This window comes from Pelophylax lessonae (assembly GCF_965119305.1).
Source record: "Pelophylax lessonae genome assembly, chromosome: 6".
Taxonomy (NCBI): Eukaryota; Metazoa; Chordata; class Amphibia; order Anura; family Ranidae; genus Pelophylax; species Pelophylax lessonae.
In genome coordinates this window covers 329532064-329555817 of record NC_138773.1, presented here as the reverse complement: position 1 = coordinate 329555817, position 23754 = coordinate 329532064, and the positions used below count along the sequence as shown (strand labels likewise).

Sequence of the window (23754 nt, the reverse complement as noted above, 5' to 3'; positions counted from 1 at the left end):
AGCACTGGTGTCCCCACTGGAAGATTTCCCTCTATTCCTATTCTAATGTCAACTCAAAATGTTGGCTTTCCTATTACTTCCTGTCTCAGTGATATTGGAGACAAATACAGAGAATAAATTTCCCCAATGGGGGACACAGAAAACAATAAAATTCTGACAGAGGTTCCAATCATTCCGCACCCCAAATACACTGAAAACAAACAGGGATGGGCTTTAGATACACTATAAATTAGAGTAGGTTTTTGCATCTCAGTGCTGCTGATCTCCTGCAGCCTCTTTGCAGCCACTCCCAGTCTCCATACACTCCAGTGATGGCTGCATGGCATTTCTTGGGGGGGTTCCTGATCATGACAACAGTGGACCATATCTGAGTAATGTTTGATGGAACAGACCCTTGTAGTCACCATCAGCAGTCAATGTGACAGGGTGACAACGCAGGAGCACAGTTAGGAAATGGTGACAGAGCGTTGTCACCCTATAACAGCCACTTCCTGTTATAGGGTGACAACACTCTGTCACCCTTTAACAGGTAGTATTTTAATGGAAGATGCAGATTTTAAAAAGATCAAAAAAAGGCCTGTGATATTATAATGGAGTCTCCAGGATCTGGAGATCAGGGTCACTTTCTAGCATGCAGCCAGTGAAGTGAGAACACCTGACCTGAAAACATCAGAGCCATTGGATGAGTGTGACAGCCAGGCAGCCAGCATTGTCTGAGGGAGGGGCTTGCAGTGGCAGTCCGCTGTAGCTTTGCAGAATCTTTAAAGCTTGGATGGGTGTCAGTAGGCATCAAGGCTTGCTAAAAGCTTGTCCAAAGGTACAGCCAGACCTGCGATTCACACCTGAAGTCACTACAATGCCCCAGCCTGGAGGTGAAGGGGGAATGAGCGTGTGAAACGTCACACTAATAGCTGATTGGCCGCTTCACATCATTGTGACTGCCAGTAAAAAATGAGCAGCGCCCTGAGACAGAGACTGCGGCATTCACTGCGATTTTGTACATCCTTTTGTGTTGTGATTGGACAATATTCCCGTCCTGTACAACCAGGTACAATCTACATAATGAGGGTGATCTGTACTGGGGGGAGGGGGGGTTGTGGGCTTGGAGGGGGGATTTGCCCTGGGAGGAGGGGGCAATATTTGGTGGTACTGTGTATGTAAGCTGTGACTGGAAATCTCATCGTTTTTTCTGCACTGTGTATGTAGCCTATGCATTACACATCTCTGACCCCTGTGTGCCAATCACTCCTTACCCCTGCACTCTGTGTGCCAAACACTCCTTACCCCTGCACTCTGTGTGCCAAACACTCCTTACCCCTGCACTCTGTGTGCCAAATACTCCTTACCCCTGCACTCTGTGTGCCAAACACTCCTTACCCCTGCAGTCTGTGTGCCACACACTCCTTACCCCTGCACTCTGTGTGCCAAACACTCCTTACCCCTGCACTCTGTGTGCCAAACACTCCTTACCCCTGCAGTCTGTGTGCCAAACACTCCTTACCCCTGCACTCTGTGTGCCAAACACTCCTTACCCCTGCACTCTGTGTGCCAAACACTCCTTACCCCTGCACTCTGTGTGCCACACACTCCTTACCCCTGCACTCTGTGTGCCAAACACTCCTTACCCCTGCACTCTGTGTGCCAAACACTCCTTACCCCTGCACTCTGTGTGCCAAACACTCCTTACCCCTGCAGTCTGTGTGCCAAACACTCCTTACCCCTGCACTCTGTGTGCCACACACTCCTTACCCCTGCACTCTGTGTGCCAAACACTCCTTACCCTTGCACTCTGTGTGCCAAACACTCCTTACCCCTGCACTCTGTGTGCCAAACACTCCTTACCCCTGCACTCTGTGTGCCAAACACTCCTTACCCCTGCACGCTGTGTGCCACACACTCCTTACCCCTGCACTCTGTGTGCCAAACACTCCTTACCCCTGCACTCTGTGTGCCAAACACTCCTTACCCCTGCACTCTGTGTGCCAAACACTCCTTACCCCTGCACTCTGTGTGCCAAACACTCCTTACCCCTGCAGTCTGTGTGCCAAACACTCCTTACCCCTGCACTCTGTGTGCCACACACTCCTTACCCCTGCACTCTGTGTGCCAAACACTCCTTACCCCTGCACTCTGTGTGCCACACACTCCTTACCCCTGCACTCTGTGTGCCAAACACTCCTTACCCCTGCACTCTGTGTGCCACACACTCCTTACCCCTGCACTCTGTGTGCCAAACACTCCTTACCCCTGCACTCTGTGTGCCAAACACTCCTTACCCCTGCACTCTGTGTGCCAAACACTCCTTACCCCTGCACTCTGTGTGCCAAACACTCCTTACCCCTGCACTCTGTGTGCCAAACACTCCTTACCCCTGCACGCTGTGTGCCACACACTCCTTACCCCTGCACTCTGTGTGCCAAACACTCCTTACCCCTGCACTCTGTGTGCCAAACACTCCTTACCCCTGCACTCTGTGTGCCAAACACTCCTTACCCCTGCACTCTGTGTGCCAAACACTCCTTACCCCTGCACGCTGTGTGCCACACACTCCTTACCCCTGCACTCTGTGTGCCAAACACTCCATACCCCTGCACCCTGTGTGCCAAACACTCCATACCCCTGCACCCTGTGTGCCAAACACTCCTTACCCCTGCACTCTGTGTGCCACACACTCCTTACCCCTGCACTCTGTGTGCCAAACACTCCTTACCCCTGCACTCTGTGTGCCAAACACTCCTTACCCCTGCACTCTGTGTGCCAAACGCTCCTTACCCCTGCACTCTGTGTGCCACACACTCCTTACCCCTGCACTCTGTGTGCCAAACACTCCTTACCCCTGCACTCTTTGTGCCACACACTCCTTACCCCTGCACTCTGTGTGCCACACACTCCTTACCCCTGCACTCTGTGTGCCACACACTCCTTACCCCTGCACTCTGTGTGCCAAACACTCCTTACCCCTGCAATCTGTGTGCCAAACACTCCTTACCCCTGCACTCTGTGTGCCAAACACGCCTTACCCCTGCACGCTGTGTGCCACACACTCCTTACCCCTGCACTCTGTGTGCCAAACACTCCTTACCCCTGCACGCTGTGTGCCACACACTCCTTACCCCTGCACTCTGTGTGCCAAACACTCCATACCCCTGCACCCTGTGTGCCAAACACTCCATACCCCTGCACCCAGTGTGCCAAACACTCCTTACCCCTGCACTCTGTGTGCCACACACTCCTTACCCCTGCACTCTGTGTGCCAAACGCTCCTTACCCCTGCACTCTGTGTGCCAAACACTCCTTACCCCTGCACTCTTTGTGCCACACACTCCTTACCCCTGCACTCTGTGTGCCACACACTCCTTACCCCTGCACTCTGTGTGCCAAACACTCCTTACCCCTGCACTCTGTGTGCCACACACTCCTTACCCCTGCACTCTGTGTGCCACACACTCCTTACCCCTGCACTCTGTGTGCCACACACTCCTTACCCTTGCACTCTGAGTGCCACACACTCCTTACCCCTGAACACTTTGTGCCACACACTCCTTACCCCTGCACACTTTGTGCCACACACTCCTTACCCCTGCACTCTGTGTGCCACACACTCCTTACCCCTGCACTTTGTGTGCCACACACTCCTTACCCCTGCACACTTTGTGCCACACACTCCTTACCCCTGCACTCTGTGTACCACACACTCCTTACCCCTGCACTCTGTGTGCCACACACTCCTTACCCCTGCACTATGTGTGCCACACACTCCTTACCCCTGCACTCTGTGTGCCACACACTCCTTACCCCTGCACAGTTTGAGCCACACACTCCTTACCACTGCACTCTGTGTAATAACCACTCCTGACCCCTATACTCTGTGTGCCACACACTCCTTACCCCTTTACTCTGTGCAATTACTCCTGGCCCCTGCACTCTGTGTGCCACACACTCCTTACCCCTGCACTCTGTGTGCCACACACTCCTTACCCCTGCACTCTGTGTGCCACACACTCCTTACCCCTGCACAGTTTGTGCCACACACTCCTTACCACTGCACTCTGTGTAATAACCACTCCTGACCCCTATACTCTGTGTGCCACACAATCCTTACCCCTGCACTCTGTGCAATTACTCCTGACCCCTGCACTCTGTGTGCCACACTCCATACCCATGCACCCTGTGCAATAACCACTCTTGACCCCTGCTCTCTGTGTGCCACACTCCATACCCATGCACCCTGTGCAATAACCACTCTTGACCCCTGCTCTCTGTGTGCCACACTCCATACCCATGCACCCTGCGCAATACCTACTCCTGACCTCTGCACTCTCTGCAATATCCAATCCTGATGCCAGCACTCTCTACGATATGTACTTCTAAGCCCAGCACTCTGTATCACACACCCCTTACCTATGCACCCTATGTATTGCACCCTCCTGACCCCTGAACTCTGTGCATTCCAAACTCCTGACCCCTGAACTCTGTGCATTCCAAACTCCTGACCCCTGAACTCTGCACAATATGCACTCTTCAGCCCTGCATTCTCTGAATTATGCATTCCTAACCTCTGCACTCTGTCCATTACACACTCCTGACCCCTGCATGATAGACATTATGCCACTATGTACACAGGCCAGTGTGACAGCGCAGGCCATGTATTTTCTGTATACAGAGTGCAGTGTGACATCGCAGGCCGGGTATTCTCTGTATACAGAGTGCAGTGTGACAGCGCAGGCCATGTATTTTCTGTATACAGAGTGCAGTGTGACATCGCAGGTCGGGTATTCTCTGTATACAGAGTGCAGTGTGACAGCGCAGGCCATGTATTTTCTGTATACAGAGTGCAGTGTGACAGCGCAGGCCGTGTATACTCTGTATACAGAGTGCAGTGTGACAGCGCAGGCCATGTAATCTCTGTATACAGAGTGCAGTGTGACAGCGCAGGCCGTGTATTCTCTGTATACAGAGTGCAGTGTGACAGCGCAGGCCATGTATTTTCTGTATACAGAGTGCAGTGTGACAGCGCAGGCCGGGTATTCTCTGTATACAGAGTGCAGTGTGACAGCGCAGGCCGTGTATTCTCTGTATACAGAGTGCAGTGTGACAGCGCAGGCCATGTAATCTCTGTATACAGAGTGCAGTGTGACAGCGCAGGCCGTGTATTCTCTGTATACAGAGTGCAGTGTGACAGCGCAGGCCATGTAATCTCTGTATACAGAGTGCAGTGTGACAGCGCAGGCCATGTAATCTCTGTATACAGAGTGCAGTGACAGCGCAGGCCGTGTATTCTTTGTATACAGAGTGCAGTGTGACAGCGCAGGCCGTGTATTCTCTGTATACAGAGTGCAGTGTGACCGCGCAGGCTGTGTATTCTCTGTATACAGAGTGCAGTGACAGCGCAGGCCGTGTATTCTTTGTATACAGAGTGCAGTGTGACAGCGCAGGCTGTGTATTCTCTGTATACAGAGTGCAGTGTGACCGCGCAGGCCGTGTATTCTCTGTATACAGAGAGCAGTGTGACAGCGCAGGCCGTGTATTCTCTGTATACAGAGTGCAGTGTGACAGCGCAGGCCGGGTATTCTCTGTATACAGAGTGCAGTGTGACAGCGCAGGCCGTGTATTCTCTGTATACAGAGTGCAGTGTGACAGCGCAGGCCGTGTATTCTCTGTATACAGAGTGCAGTGTGACAGCGCAGGCCGTGTATTCTCTGTATACAGAGTGCAGTGTGACAGCGCAGGCTGTGTATTCTCTGTATACAGAGTGCAGTGTGACCGCGCAGGCCGTGTATTCTCTGTATACAGAGAGCAGTGTGACAGCGCAGGCCGTGTATTCTCTGTATACAGAGTGCAGTGTGACAGCGCAGGCCGTGTATTCTCTGTATACAGAGTGCAGTGTGACAGCGCAGGCCGTGTATTCTCTGTATACAGAGTGCAGTGTGACAGCGCAGGCCGTGTATTCTCTGTATACAGAGTGCAGTGTGACAGCGCAGGCCGTGTATTCTCTGTATACAGAGAGCAGTGTGACAGCGCAGGCTGTGTATTCTCTGTATACAGAGTGCAGTGTGACAGCGCAGGCCGTGTATTCTCTGTATACAGAGAGCAGTGTGACAGCGCAGGCTGTGTATTCTCTGTCTACAGAGTGCAGTGTGACAGCGCAGGCCGTGTATTCTCTGTCTACAGAGTGCAGTGTGACAGCGCAGGCCGTGTATTCTCTGTATACAGAGTGCAGTGTGACAGCGCAGGCCGGGTATTCTCTGTATACAGAGTGCAGTGTGACAGCGCAGGCCGGGTATTCTCTGTATACAGAGTGCAGTGTGACAGCGCAGGCCGTGTATTCTTCTCTGTCTACAGAGTGCAGTGTGACAGCGCAGGCCGGGTATTCTCTGTATACAGAGTGCAGTGTGACAGCGCAGGCCGTGTATTCTCTGTATACAGAGTGCAGTGTGACAGCGCAGGCCGTGTATTCTCTGTATACAGAGTGCAGTGTGACAGCGCAGGCCGTGTATTCTCTGTATACAGAGTGCAGTGTGACAGCGCAGGCCGTGTATTCTCTGTATACAGAGAGCAGTGTGACAGCGCAGGCCGTGTATTCTCTGTATACAGAGTGCAGTGTGACAGCGCAGGCCGGGTATTCTCTGTATACAGAGTGCAGTGTGACAGCGCAGGCCGGGTATTCTCTGTATACAGAGTGCAGTGTGACAGCGCAGGCCGGGTATTCTCTGTATACAGAGTGCAGTGTGACATCGCAGGCCGGGTATTCTCTGTATACAGAGTGCAGTGTGACAGCGCAGGCCGTGTATTCTCTGTATACAGAGTGCAGTGTGACAGCGCAGGCCGTGTATTCTCTGTATACAGAGTGCAGTGTGACAGCGCAGGCCGTGTATTCTCTGTATACAGAGTGCAGTGTGACAGCGCAGGCCGTGTATTTTCTGTATACAGAGTGCAGTGTGACAGCGCAGGCCCTGTATTCTCTGTATACAGAGAGCAGTGTGACAGCGCAGGCCATGTATTCTCTGTATACAGAGTGCAGTGTGACAGCGCAGGCCGTGTATTCTCTGTATAAAGAGTGCAGTGTGACAGCGCAGGCCGTGTATTCTCTGTATACAGAGAGCAGTGTGACAGCGCAGGCCAGGTATTCTCTGTATACAGAGTGCAGTGTGACAGTGCAGGCCGTGTATTCTCTGTCTACAGAGTGCAGTGTGACAGCGCAGGCTGTGTATTCTCTGTATACAGAGTGCAGTGTGACAGCGCAGGCCGGGTATTCTCTGTATACAGAGTGCAGTGTGACAGCGCAGGCCGTGTATTCTCTGTATACAGAGTGCAGTGTGACAGCGCAGGCCGTGTATTCTCTGTATACAGAGTGCAGTGTGACAGCGCAGGCCGTGTATTCTCTGTATACAGAGTGCAGTGTGACAGCGCAGGCCCTGTATTCTCTGTATACAGAGTGCAGTGTGACAGCGCAGGCCGGGTATTCTCTGTATACAGAGTGCAGTGTGACAGCGCAGGCCGGGTATTCTCTGTATACAGAGTGCAGTGTGACAGCGCAGGCCGTGTATTCTCTGTATACAGAGTGCAGTGTGACAGCACAGGCCGTGTATTCTCTGTATACAGAGTGCAGTGTGACAGCGCAGGCCGGGTATTCTCTGTATACAGAGTGCAGTGTGACAGCGCAGGCCGTGTATTCTCTGTATACAGAGTGCAGTGTGACAGCGCAGGCCGTGTATTCTCTGTATAAAGAGTGCAGTGTGACAGCGCAGGCCGGGTATTCTCTGTATACAGAGTGCAGTGTGACAGCGCAGGCCGGGTATTCTCTGTATACAGAGTGCAGTGTGACAGCGCAGGCCGTGTATTCTCTGTATACAGAGTGCAGTGTGACAGCGCAGGCCGTGTATTCTCTGTATAAAGAGTGCAGTGTGACAGCGCAGGCCGGGTATTCTCTGTATACAGAGTGCAGTGTGACAGCGCAGGCCGTGTATTCTATGTATACAGAGTGCAGTGTGACAGCGCAGGCCGGGTATTCTCTGTATACAGAGTGCAGTGTGACAGCGCAGGCCGTGTATTCTCTGTATACAGAGTGCAGTGTGACAGCGCAGGCTGTGTATTCTCTGTATACAGAGTGCAGTGTGACAGCGCAGGTCGGGTATTCTCTGTATACAGAGTGCAGTGTGACATCGCAGGCCGTGTATTCTCTGTATACAGAGTGCAGTGTGACAGCGCAGGCCGAGTATTCTCTGTATACAGAGTGCAGTGTGACAGTGCAGGCCGTGTATTCTCTGTATACAGAGTGCAGTTTGACAGCGCAGGCCGAGTATTCTCTGTATACAGAGTGCAGTGTGACAGTGCAGGCCGTGTATTCTCTGTATACAGAGTGCAGTGTGACAGTGCAGGCCGTGTATTCTCTGTATACAGAGTGCAGTGTGATAGCGCAGGCCGTGTATTCTCTGTATACACAGTGCAGTGTGACAGCGCAGGTCGGGTATTCTCTGTATACAGAGAGCAGTGTGACAGCGCAGGCCGTGTATTCTCTGTATACAGAGAGCAGTGTGACAGCGCAGGCCGTGTATTCTCTGTATACAGAGTGCAGTGTGACAGCGCAGGCTGTGTATTCTCTGTATACAGAGTGCAGTGTGACAGCACAGGCCGTGTATTCTCTGTATACAGAGTGCAGTGTGACAGCGTAGGCCGTGTATTCTCTGTATACAGAGTGCAGTGTGACAGCGCAGGCCGTGTATTCTCTGTATACAGTGTGCAGTGTGATAGCGCAGGCCGTGTATTCTCTGTATACACAGTGCAGTGTGACAGCGCAGGTCGGGTATTCTCTGTATACAGCGTGCAGTGTGACAGCGCAGGCCGTGTATTCTCTGTATACAGTGTGCAGTGTGATAGCGCAGGCCGTGTATTCTCTGTATACAGAGAGCAGTGTGACAGCGCAGGCCGTGTATTCTCTGTATACAGAGTGCAGTGTGACAGCGCAGGCCGTGTATTCTCTGTATACAGAGTGCAGTGTGACAGCGCAGGCCGGGTATTCTCTGTATACAGCATGCAGTGTGACAGCGCAGGCTGTGTATTCTCTGTATACAGAGTGCAGTGTGACAGCGCAGGCCGGGTATTCTCTGTATACAGAGTGCAGTGTGACAGCGCAGGCCGTGTATTCTCTGTATACAGAGTGCAGTGTGACAGCGCAGGCCCTGTATTCTCTGTATACAGAGTGCAGTGTGACAGCGCAGGCCGTGTATTCTCTGTATACAGAGTGCAGTGTGACAGCGCAGGCCGTGTATTCTCTGTATACAGAGTGCAGTGTGACAGCGCAGGCCGTGTATTCTCTGTATACAGCATGCAGTGTGACAGCGCAGGCTGTGTATTCTCTGTATACAGAGTGCAGTGTGACAGCGCAGGCCGGGTATTCTCTGTATACAGAGTGCAGTGTGACAGCGCAGGCCGTGTATTCTCTGTATACAGAGTGCAGTGTGACAGCGCAGGCCCTGTATTCTCTGTATACAGAGTGCAGTGTGACAGCGCAGGCCGTGTATTCTCTGTATACAGAGTGCAGTGTGACAGCGCAGGCCTTGTATTCTCTGTATACAGAGTGCAGTGTGACAGCGCAGGCCGGGTATTCTCTGTATACAGAGAGCAGTGTGACAGCGCAGGCCGTGTATTCTCTGTATACAGAGTGCAGTGTGACAGCGCAGGCCGTGTATTCTCTGTATACAGAGTGCAGTGTGACAGCGCAGGCCGTGTATTCTCTGTATACAGAGTGCAGTGTGACAGTGCAGGCCGTGTATTCTCTGTATACAGAGTGCAGTGTGACAGCGCAGGCCGGGTATTCTCTGTATACAGAGTGCAGTGTGACAGTGCAGGCCGTGTATTCTCTGTATACAGAGTGCAGTGTGACAGCGCAGGCTGTGTATTCTCTGTATACAGAGTGCAGTGTGACAGCGCAGGCCGTGTATTCTCTGTATACAGAGTGCAGTGTGACAGCGCAGGCCGTGTATTCTCTGTATACAGCGTGTATACCATTTGAGCTCTGTCACAGTATGGGGGGGGGGTCATTATTTTGGGTAAAGTTCGGTGATATCAGATCCTGGAAGGGAAATGGAGGAGGAAATCCCCGGTTGGAGGAAGTGGGGAGTTTCGCTCGGTCAGTGTGACAGATCTGGGTGGAGATCGATCGCTTTATTCGGGACATTTCTCATTTCAATGTAAAGCTGGAAATTGTCACCCTGAACCCCGAACTGTCATATGTGGGGTGTGCAGCCAGCTGTGCACTGCAATCCCTGTATACTGTCAGATATATGTGTATCATGTACAATCTCCGGGGTGAGGGGTGTTTGTATATCAGATTTGGTGTATGGAAACGTCGGCTGGGAAGATCTGAATGGTCATACACACCGAAAACTGGACCAAAACTTTACCACCCGAGATGAAAAGATCCTCCCGATCCTCCTGATCCTCCTGATCCTCCCTTATTAACTACTTTAGCAGCATCAGCTCACTATATACATGTGATATACAAAGAACGTACACTACTCAGGAGACATACAGATCAATATAAAAAGAATATATATAGAACGTACACAACACAAATATATATACTGTATATCTATCTCTATATGGTCCATGATGTATATATTATATATCTATCTGTATGTATCCTGTGCTGTGTATATTGTATATAATACACACAGGACACATAGATATATATATATTGTATATAATACACACAGGACACATACAGATATATATATATATTGTATATAACACACACAGGACTATATATACTGTATATAATACACATAAATATATATATATATATATACTGTATATAACACACACAGGACACATAGATATATATATATACTGTATATAATACACACAGGACACATAGAGATATATATATATATACTGTATATAACACACACAGGACACATAGATATACAATAAACATAAAGATAAACATAAACACAATAACAGGAAATGTAAAGGATACAAAGTCACATTCCGAGTTATTTATAGAATTTCTTATAGAAGTTCTTAGAGATCCGACTCACCAGAACTTGTCTGTCCGTCTGTCCCGGTGAAATCCGCCTCTGTCCGGGGATTGTCCCACCGATAGAAGTTCTGGCGTCCCGACTGGTCCGGTTCTGCCACCGTTTGGACTTTTTCTGTATCCTCTACAAATAATAAACCACCTTCTGATGGGGAATGGGTCTCAGTTCTTACTGGTTCTGATGGGGAATGGGTCTCAGTTCTTGCTGGTTCTGATGGGGAATGGGTCTCAGTTCTTGCTGGTTCTGATGGGGAATGGGTCTCAGTTCTTGCTGGTTCTGATGGGGAATGGGTCTCAGTTCTTATTGGTTCTGATAGGGAATGGGTCTCAGTTCTTACTGGTTCTGATGGGGAATGGGTCTCAGTTCCTACTAGTTCTGACAGGGAATGGGTCTCAGTTCTTACTGGTTCTGTTGGGGAATGGGTCTCAGTTCTTAGTGGTTTTGATGGGGAATGGGTCTCAGTTTTTACAGGTTCTGATGGGGAATAGGTCTCAGTTCTTACTGGTTCTGATGGAGATTGAGTCTCAGTTCTGTTTGGTTCTGATGGGGAATGGGTCTCAGTTCTGTTTGGTTCTGATGGGGAATGAGTCTCAGTTTTGTTGGGCTCTGATGGGGAATAGGTTTCAGGTCTATTGGATTCTAATGGGGAATGGGTCTCAGTTCTGTTTGGTTCTGATGGGGAATGGGTCTCAATTCTGTTTTGTTCTGATGAGGAATAAGTCTCAGTTCTGTTGGGTTCTGATGGAGAATGGGTCTTAGTTCTGTTGGGTTCAGACATATATTCAGTCTCAGTTCTGTTGGGTTCTGATGGAGAATAGGTCTCCGTTCTTACTGGTTCTGATGGGGAACGAGTCCCGGTTCTGTTGGGTTCGGGTGGAGAATAGGTTTCAGTTCTTGTTGGTTCTGATGTAAATCCGGTCTCAGTTCTGTTGGTTTCGGATGAAGGTGTTTCGGTTCTCTGTAATATAAAGCCGCTGTCAGTCCGGTTCGGTTCGGATGGGCTGTCCGGGTCCGGCGGGGTCCCATGAGCCGGCAGTGCGGTCCCCGGTGGAGGTGGGTGATGGGCGGTGCTCGGTGCTCCGGGTCGGGTCCCCCCGGTGAGGAGGAGAAGGAGCAGCAGACGGGGATCGGGGAGGATCATCCCGGAGAGGAGAGAGAATGACACCGAGATCAGCCAGAGGGAGCACCGAGCACCGGGGGAGGGGACACAGCTCCCTCCCTACTACTGACATCATCCCCCCCCCCCATCTATAATAATACCCCCCCCCCAACCACTGACATCATCCCCCCCCCATCTATAATAATACCCCCCCCCCCAACCACTGACATCATCCCCCCCCATCTATAATAATACCCCCCCCCCACCACTGACATCACCCCCCCATCTATAATAATACCCCCCCAACCACTGACATCATCCCCCCCCCATCTATAATAATACCCCCCCCACACTGACATCACACCCCCCATCTATAATAATACCCCCCCCACCACTGACATCATCCCCCCCATCTATAATAATACCCCCCCCCCACCACTGACATCATCCCCCCCCATCTATAATAATACCCCCCCACACTGACATCACACCCCCCCATCTATAATAATACCCCCCCCCCAACCACTGACATCATCCCCCCCCATCTATAATAATACCCCCCCCCAACCACTGACATCACCCCCCCCATCTATAATAATACCCCCCCAACCACTGACATCATCCCCCCCCCATCTATAATAATACCCCCCCCACACTGACATCATCCCCCCCCATCTATAATAATACCCCCCCCAACCACCACTGACATCACACCCCCCCATCTATAATAATACCCCCCCCCCCACACTGACATCACACCCCCGACTATAATAATACCCCCCCCCCACCACTGACATCACACCCCCATCTATAATAATACCCCCCCCCCACACTGACATCACACCCCCCCCCCATCTATAATAATACCCCCCCCCACCACTGACATCACACCCCCCCATCTATAATAATACCCCCCCCCCTTCCTACTACTGACATCATCCCCCCCCCATCTATAATAATACCCCCCCCCCACCACTGACATCATCCCCCCCATCTATAATAATACCCCCCCCCAACCACTGACATCATCCCCCCCCATCTATAATAATACCCCCCCCAACCACTGACATCATCCCCCCCCCATCTATAATAATACCCCCCAACCACTGACATCATCCCCCCCCATCTATAATAATACCCCCCCACACTGACATCACACCCCCCATCTATAATAATACCCCCCCACCACTGACATCATCCCCCCCATCTATAATAATACCCCCCCCCCACCACTGACATCACACCCAATATATCCCCCCCATCTATAATAATACCCCCCCCCCACCACTGACATCATCCCCCCCCATCTATAATAATACCCCCCCCCCACACTGACATCACACCCCCGACTATAATAATACCCCCCCCACCACTGACATCACACCCCCATCTATAATAATACCCCCCCCCACACTGACATCACACCCCCCCCCCATCTATAATAATACCCCCCCCACCACTGACATCACACCCCCCCATCTATAATAATACCCCCCCCACCACCACTGACATCACACAAAATATATCCCCCCCATCTATAATAATACCACCCCCACACTGACATCACACCCCCCCCCATCTATAATAATACCCCCCCCCCACCACCACTGACATCACACACAATATATCCCCCCCATCTATAATAATACCACCCCCACACTGACATCACACCCCCCATCTATAATAATACCCCCCCCACCACCACTGACATCACACACAATATATCCCCCCCATCTATAATAATACCCCCCCCCACCACTGACATCACACCCAACATATCCCCCCCCATCTATAATAATACCCCCCCCCACACTGACATCACACACCCCCCATCTATAATAATACCCCCCCCCACCACTGACATCACACCCCCATCTATAATAATACCCCCCCCCCACACTGACATCACACCCCCCCATCTATAATAATACCCCCCCCCCACCACCACTGACATCACACACAATATATCCCCCCCCATCTATAATAATACCCCCCCACCACTGACATCACACCCAACATATCCCCCCCATCTATAATAATACCCCCCCACACTGACATCACACCCCCCCATCTATAATAATACCCCCCCCCCACCACTGACATCACACCCCCATCTATAATAATACCCCCCCCACACACTGACATCACACCCCCCCCATCTATAATAATACCCCCCCCACCACCACTGACATCACACTCAATATATCCCCCCCCATCTATAATAATACCCCCCCCAACCACTGACATCACACCCAATATATCCCCCCCATCTATAATAATACCCCCCCCCCACCACTGACATCACACCCAATATATCCCCCCATCTATAATAATACCCCCCCCCACCACTGACATCACACCCAATATATCCCCCCCATCTATAATAATACCCCCCCACCACTGACATCACACCCAATATATCCCCCCATCTATAATAATACCCCCCCCCCACCACTGACATCACACACAATATATCCCCCATCTATAATAATACCCCCCCCCCCACCACTGACATCACACCCAATATATCCCCCCCATCTATAATAATACCCCCCCCCCACCACTGCACTGACATCACACACAATATATCCCCCCCATCTATAATAATACCCCCCCACCACTGACATCACACACAATATATCCCCCCCCCATCTATAATATTATCCCCCCCCACCACTGACATCACACCCAATATATCCCCCCCATCTATAATAATACCCCCCCCCACCACTGACATCACACACAATATATCCCCCCCATCTATAATAATACCCCCCCACCACTGACATCACACACAATATATCCCCCCCATCTATAGTAATACCCCCCCACCACTGACATCACACCCAATATATCCCCCCCATCTATAATAATACCCCCCCACCACCACTGACATCACACCCAATATATCCCCCCCCATCTATAATAATACCCCCCCCCCCACCACTGACATCACACACAATATATCCCCCCCATCTATAATAATACCCCCCCACCACTGACATCACACACAATATATCCCCCCCCCCATCTATAATATTATCCCCCCCACCACTGACATCACACCCAATATATCCCCCCCCATCTATAATAATACCCCCCACCACTGACATCACACACAATATATCCCCCCCATCTATAATAATACCCCCCCACCACTGACATCACACACAATATATCCCCCCCATCTATAATAATACCCCCCCACCACTGACATCACACCCCCATCTATAATACCCCCCCACCACTGACAACACACCCAATATATCCCCCCCATCTATAATAATACCCCCCCCACCACTGACATCACACACAATCTATCCCCCCCATCTATAATAATACCCCCCCACCACTGACATCACACACAATATATCCCCCCCATCTATAATAATACCCCCACCACCACTGACATCACACACAATATATCCCCCCATCTATAATAATACCCCCCCCACCACTGACATCACACACAATATACCCCCCCCCCATCTATAATAATACCCCCCCCATCACTGACATCACACCCCCATCTATAATAATACCCCCCCACCACTGACATCACACACAATATATCCCTCCCATTTATAATAATACCCCCCCCCCACCACTGACATCACACCCTCATCTATTATACCCCCCCCCACCACTGACATCACACCCTATATATCCCCCCATCTATAATAATACCCCCCCACCACCACTGACATCACACCCAATATATCCCCCCCATCTATAATAATACCCCCCCCAACCACCACCACTGACATCACACCCAATATATCCCCCCCCCCCATCTATAATAATACCCCCCACCACCACTGACATCGCACCCAATATATCCCCCCCCCCATCTATAATAATACCCCCCCACCACCACTGACATCACACACAATATATCCCCCCATCTATAATAATACCCCCCCACCACTGACATCACACACAATATATCCCCCCCCCATCTATAATATTACCCCCTCCCTACTACTGACATCACACACAATATATTCCCCCCCCCCATCTATAATATTACCCCCTCCCTTCTACTGACATCCCACACACTATATCCCCCCAATCTATAATAATACCCCCCCACCACTGACATCACACACAATATATCCCCCCATCTATAATAATACCCCCCCACCACTGACATCACACCCCCATCTATAAAATTACCCCCCCACCCCATTGACATCACACCCCCATCTATAATACCCCCCCACCACTGACATCACACCCAATATATCCCCCCCATCTATAATAATACCCCCCCCACCACCACTGACATCACACCCAATATATCCCCCCATCTATAATAATACCCCCCCCAACCACCACCACTGACATCACACCCAATATATCCCCCCCATCTATAATAATACCCCCCCACCACCACTGACATTGCACCCAATATATCCCCCCCATCTATAATAATACCCCCCACCACTGACATCACACCCAATATATCCCCCCCCCATCTATAATAATACCCCCCCCACCACTGACATCACACCCAATATATCCCCCCCATCTATAATAATACCCCCCCCCCACCACTGACATCACACCCAATATATCCCCCCATCTATAATATCACCCCCCCCCACCAATGACATCACACACAATATATCCCCCCATCTATAATAATACCCCCCTCCCCACCACTGACATCACACACAATATATGCCCCCCCCATCTATAATATTATCCCCCCCACCACTGACATCACACCCAATATATCCCCCCCCATCTATAATAATACCCCCCCCCCACTGACATCACACACAATATATCCCCCCCCCCATCTATAATATTATCCCCCCCACCACTGACATCACACCCAATATATCCCCCCCATCTATAATAATACACCCCACCACTGACATCACACACAATATATCCCCCCATATATAATAATACCCCCCCCCACCATTGACATCACACCCCCATCTATAATAATACCCCCCCCCCCCACCACTGACATCACACACAATATATCCCCCCCCATCTATAATAATACCCCCCCACCACTGACATCACACCCACATCTATAATAATACCCCCCCCCCCCCACTGACATCACAAACAATATATCCCCCCATCTATAATAATACCCCCCCACCACTGACATCACACACAATATATCCCCCCATCTATAATAATACCCCCCCACCACTGACATCACACCCCCATCTATAATAATACCCCCCCACCACTGATATCACACACAATATATCCCTCCCATCTATAATAATACCCCCTCCACCACTGACATCACACCCCCATCTATAATACCCCCCCCCCACCACTGACATCACACACAATATATCCCCCCCATCTATAATAATACCCCACCACCACCACTGACATCACACCCAATATATCCCCCCATCTATAATAATACCCCCCCAACCACCACCACTGACATCACACCCAATATACCCCCCCCCCCATCTATAATAATACCCCCCCACCACCACTGACATCGCACCCAATATTTCCCCCCCCCCCATATATAATAATACCCCCCCACCACCACTGACATCACACACAATATATCCCCCCCAATCTATAATAATACCCCCCCACCACTGATATCACACACAATATATCCCCCCCCATCTATAATATTACCCCCTCCCTTCTACTGACATCACACACAATATATTCCCCCCCCATCTATAATATTACCCCCCTCCCTACTACTGACATCACACACAATATATCCCCCCATCTATAATAATACCCCCCACATCTGACATCCCACACACTATATCCCCCCAATCTATAATAATACCCCCCCCACCACTGACATCACACACAATATATCCCCCCATCTATAATAATACCCCCCCACCACTGACATCACACCCCCATCTATAATATTACCCCCCCCCCACCCCACTGACATCACACCCCCATCTATAATACCCCCCCACCACTGACATCACACCCAATATATCCCCCCCATCTATAATAATACCCCCCCCCCCACCACCACTGACATCACACCCAATATATCCCCCCCATCTATAATAATACCCCCCCAACCACCACCACTGACATCACACCCAATATATCCCCCCATCTATAATAATACCCCCCCAACCACCACCACTGACATCACACCCAATATACCCCCCCCCCCCATCTATAATAATACCCCCCCACCACCACTGACATCGCACCCAATATTTCCCCCCCCCCATATATAATAATACCCCCCCACCACCACTGACATCACACACAATATATCCCCCCCAATCTATAATAATACCCCCCCACCACTGATATCACACACAATATATTCCCCCCCCCATCTATAATATTACCCCCTCCCTTCTACTGACATCACACACAATATATTCCCCCCCCCATCTATAATATTACCCCCCTCCCTACTACTGACATCACACACAATATATCCCCCCCATCTATAATAATACCCCCCACATCTGACATCCCACACACTATATCCCCCCAATCTATAATAATACCCCCCCCACCACTGACATCACACACAATATATCCCCCCATCTATAATAATACCCCCCCACCACTGACATCACACCCCCATCTATAATATTACCCCCCCCCACCCCACTGACATCACACCCCCATCTATAATACCCCCCCACCACTGACATCACACCCAATATATCCCCCCCATCTATAATAATACCCCCCCCCCACCACCACTGACATCACACCCAATATATCCCCCCCATCTATAATAATACCCCCCCAACCACCACCACTGACATCACACCCAATATATCCCCCCATCTATAATAATACCCCCCCACCACCACTGACATCGCACCCAATATATCCCCCCCATCTATAATAATACCCCCCAACCACTGACATCACACACAATATATCCCCCCCATCTATAATATTACCCCCTCCCTACTACTGACATCACACACAATATATCCCCCTCCCCATCTATAATATTACCCCCCCTCCCTTCTACTGACATCACACACAATATATCCCCCCCCCATCTATAATATTACCCCCCCTCCCTACTACTGACATCACACACAATATATCCCCCCCATCTATAATAATACCCCCCACATCTGACATCACACACACTATATCACCCCAATCTATAATAATACCCCCCCACCACTGACATCACAAACAATATATCCCCCCCATCTATAATAATACCCCCCCCCACCACTGACATCACACCCACATCTATAATACCCCCCCCCCCCACCACTGACATCACACCCAATATATCCCCCCCCATCTATAATACCCCCCCCCCACCACTGACATCACACCCAATATATCGAACAACAAGAAAAGGAATGTGGGACTTTAAATGAGTGCAGCTGGACATATGGTATTTTAAATGAGTATAAATAGCCTGTAAGATCCCAAATAATGGGAATCTGTTGGCATGACAATAGGAAATTAAATAAATAATTGATTCTAAAGAGCATGGCAGGTGTAAGTTTCGATAAAAATATTCATATAATGGGTATATAACCAGATATATATAATAATAGCATATCTAGAATTAATATTAATAAATAACATATTTATTTTGACAACGAAAAATTATTTTCCTTACATGGGTACACAGTCTTTAAAACATATCAAATTTGTTATACAAAATTTAATATAACCCAGAAAATGGGGACCCGTAGGACGTTGACACAATTAATCATTCAATTTAACAATCATAGTCGAGAATAAGACATATACAAATACACATATCAAATCATATATACACAACATATAATTCAGGGTAAGTACATTAGTATTAAATCCATGAAAAATATTATATGAAAAACAGATTTAATATAAGATTGGATTCTTAGTAAGTATACAGATTTTTTAGAGTAACGAGAGTATGGGTAAATTTTGCTGATTAAAATGCTTGTAGGCTCGACGCGTTTCGTGGATCTACGTCCACTCATCAGGAGCATAAGAGATATATATATTGATTGTGTATCTGAAAAAATGGATATATATTATATCAAAATATATAAATAAAAAAGGGGAAAAGAAAAAAGGATCAATATATAAAATAGCATGGAGTGAACACTACCTTGGGTGGTGTTATACTTCCAAAGCAATCCGCTTACAGAGGAGGTCTGAGGCTGAGTCGGGAAAAGCCTGACCCGGGGCTGAGGCATGGACAACATCCGATGAAATGGGAAAAGCAGCAGGAATGTTTAGACCCGAGATGGAGATAGGAAAACATTGAGTTGATATGTGAATTTTTCTCACAACAAAGATTGACATAATAGATGCTTCGAAGTCAAGGAAATCTGAAAACATATATATTAAGTATACTGTATTAACTACATATTGATTATAAACTTTCTTATCAGACAAAAGACTGATGTTCATGGAAAAAAAAAAAAAAAAATATATATATATATTTGCCAGATAGGAAAAACTCTGTTCAGAAATAAGAACAAAGGAACAAACCAGCTAAAGAGATCTCTGTTATGAGATAATAAGAAAAGGAGTGGAATAAACAGAATAAATAATCGGGGAACGAACCAGTTAGAAATGGTGCCAGATAGAGTGGTAGAAAGGAATAATAATCTAAAGGTAGGGAATACCGGCAAAGAAGAGTAATATTAAGTGCAGAAATCTGATATGTTGCAGAAGATATAAGTAGAAGATAAGATAAGGTCAAGTTGAATCACACCCTATATATCCCCCCATCTATAATAATACCCCCCCACCACCACTGACATCACACCCAATATATCCCCCCCATCTATAATAATACCCCCCCAACCACCACCACTGACATCACACCCAATATATCCCCCCCCCCATCTATAATAATACCCCCCACCACCACTGACATCGCACCCAATATATCCCCCCCCCCATCTATAATAATACCCCCCCACCACCACTGACATCACACACAATATATCCCCCCATCTATAATAATACCCCCCCACCACTGACATCACACACAATATATCCCCCCCCCATCTATAATATTACCCCCTCCCTACTACTGACATCACACACAATATATTCCCCCCCCCCATCTATAATATTACCCCCTCCCTTCTACTGACATCCCACACACTATATCCCCCCAATCTATAATAATACCCCCCCACCACTGACATCACACCCCCATCTATAAAATTACCCCCCCACCCCATTGACATCACACCCCCATCTATAATACCCCCCCACCACTGACATCACACCCAATATATCCCCCCCATCTATAATAATACCCCCCCCACCACCACTGACATCACACCCAATATATCCCCCCATCTATAATAATACCCCCCCCAACCACCACCACTGACATCACACCCAATATATCCCCCCCATCTATAATAATACCCCCCCACCACCACTGACATTGCACCCAATATATCCCCCCCATCTATAATAATACCCCCCACCACTGACATCACACCCAATATATCCCCCCCCCATCTATAATAATACCCCCCCCACCACTGACATCACACCCAATATATCCCCCCATCTATAATATCACCCCCCCCCCCACCAATGACATCACACACAATATATCCCCCCATCTATAATAATACCCCCCTCCCCACCACTGACATCACACACAATATATCCCCCCCCCCATCTATAATATTATCCCCCCCACCACTGACATCACACCCAATATATCCCCCCCCATCTATAATAATACCCCCCCCCCCCACTGACATCACACACAATATATCCCCCCCCCCATCTATAATATTATCCCCCCCACCACTGACATCACACCCAATATATCCCCCCCATCTATAATAATACACCCCACCACTGACATCACACACAATATATCCCCCCATATATAATAATACCCCCCCCCACCATTGACATCACACCCCCATCTATAATAATACCCCCCCCCCCCACCACTGACATCACACACAATATATCCCCCCCCCATCTATAATAATACCCCCCCACCACTGACATCACACCCACATCTATAATAATACCCCCCCCCCCCACTGACATCACAAACAATATATCCCCCCATCTATAATAATACCCCCCCACCACTGACATCACACACAATATATCCCCCCATCTATAATAATACCCCCCCACCACTGACATCACACCCCCATCTATAATAATACCCCCCACCACTGATATCACACACAATATATCCCTCCCATCTATAATAATACCCCCTCCACCACTGACATCACACCCCCATCTATAATACCCCCCCCCACCACTGACATCACACACAATATATCCCCCCCATCTATAATAATACCCCACCACCACCACTGACATCACACCCAATATATCCCCCCATCTATAATAATACCCCCCCAACCACCACCACTGACATCACACCCAATATACCCCCCCCCCATCTATAATAATACCCCCCCACCACCACTGACATCGCACCCAATATTTCCCCCCCCCCATATATAATAATACCCCCCCACCACCACTGACATCACACACAATATATCCCCCCCAATCTATAATATAATACCCCCCCACCACTGATATCACACACAATATATCCCCCCCCCATCTATAATATTACCCCCTCCCTTCTACTGACATCACACACAATATATTCCCCCCCCCATCTATAATATTACCCCCCTCCCTACTACTGACATCACACACAATATATCCCCCCATCTATAATAATACCCCCCACATCTGACATCCCACACACTATATCCCCCCAATCTATAATAATACCCCCCCCCACCACTGACATCACACACAATATATCCCCCCATCTATAATAATACCCCCCCACCACTGACATCACACCCCCATCTATAATATTACCCCCCCCCACCCCACTGACATCACACCCCCATCTATAATACCCCCCCACCACTGACATCACACCCAATATATCCCCCCCATCTATAATAATACCCCCCCCCCCACCACCACTGACATCACACCCAATATATCCCCCCCATCTATAATAATACCCCCCCAACCACCACCACTGACATCACACCCAATATATCCCCCCATCTATAATAATACCCCCCCAACCACCACCACTGACATCACACCCAATATACCCCCCCCCCCCATCTATAATAATACCCCCCCACCACCACTGACATCGCACCCAATATTTCCCCCCCCCCATATATAATAATACCCCCCCACCACCACTGACATCACACACAATATATCCCCCCCAATCTATAATAATACCCCCCCACCACTGATATCACACACAATATATTCCCCCCCCCATCTATAATATTACCCCCTCCCTTCTACTGACATCACACACAATATATTCCCCCCCCCCATCTATAATATTACCCCCCTCCCTACTACTGACATCACACACAATATATCCCCCCATCTATAATAATACCCCCCACATCTGACATCCCACACACTATATCCCCCCAATCTATAATAATACCCCCCCCACCACTGACATCACACACAATATATCCCCCCATCTATAATAATACCCCCCCACCACTGACATCACACCCCCATCTATAATATTACCCCCCCCCACCCCACTGACATCACACCCCCATCTATAATACCCCCCCACCACTGACATCACACCCAATATATCCCCCCCATCTATAATAATACCCCCCCCCA

The 23754-nt window shown here is 49.1% G+C and overlaps 1 protein-coding gene across 1 annotated transcript in view; it reads right to left on the bottom strand.

The window, feature by feature from the left end:
* Positions 1–12222, bottom strand: part of HEG1 (heart development protein with EGF like domains 1) — an 87376-nt gene extending 75154 nt beyond the window's left edge. Inside the window, exon 1 of the mRNA XM_082262207.1 lies at positions 11040–12222. Within this exon, the coding sequence (XP_082118333.1) occupies positions 11040–12180 (1141 nt within the window). The 5' untranslated portion in view covers positions 12181–12222. The remainder of the gene's footprint in view (positions 1–11039) is intronic.
* Between the last annotated feature and the right edge of the window lie 11532 nt (positions 12223–23754).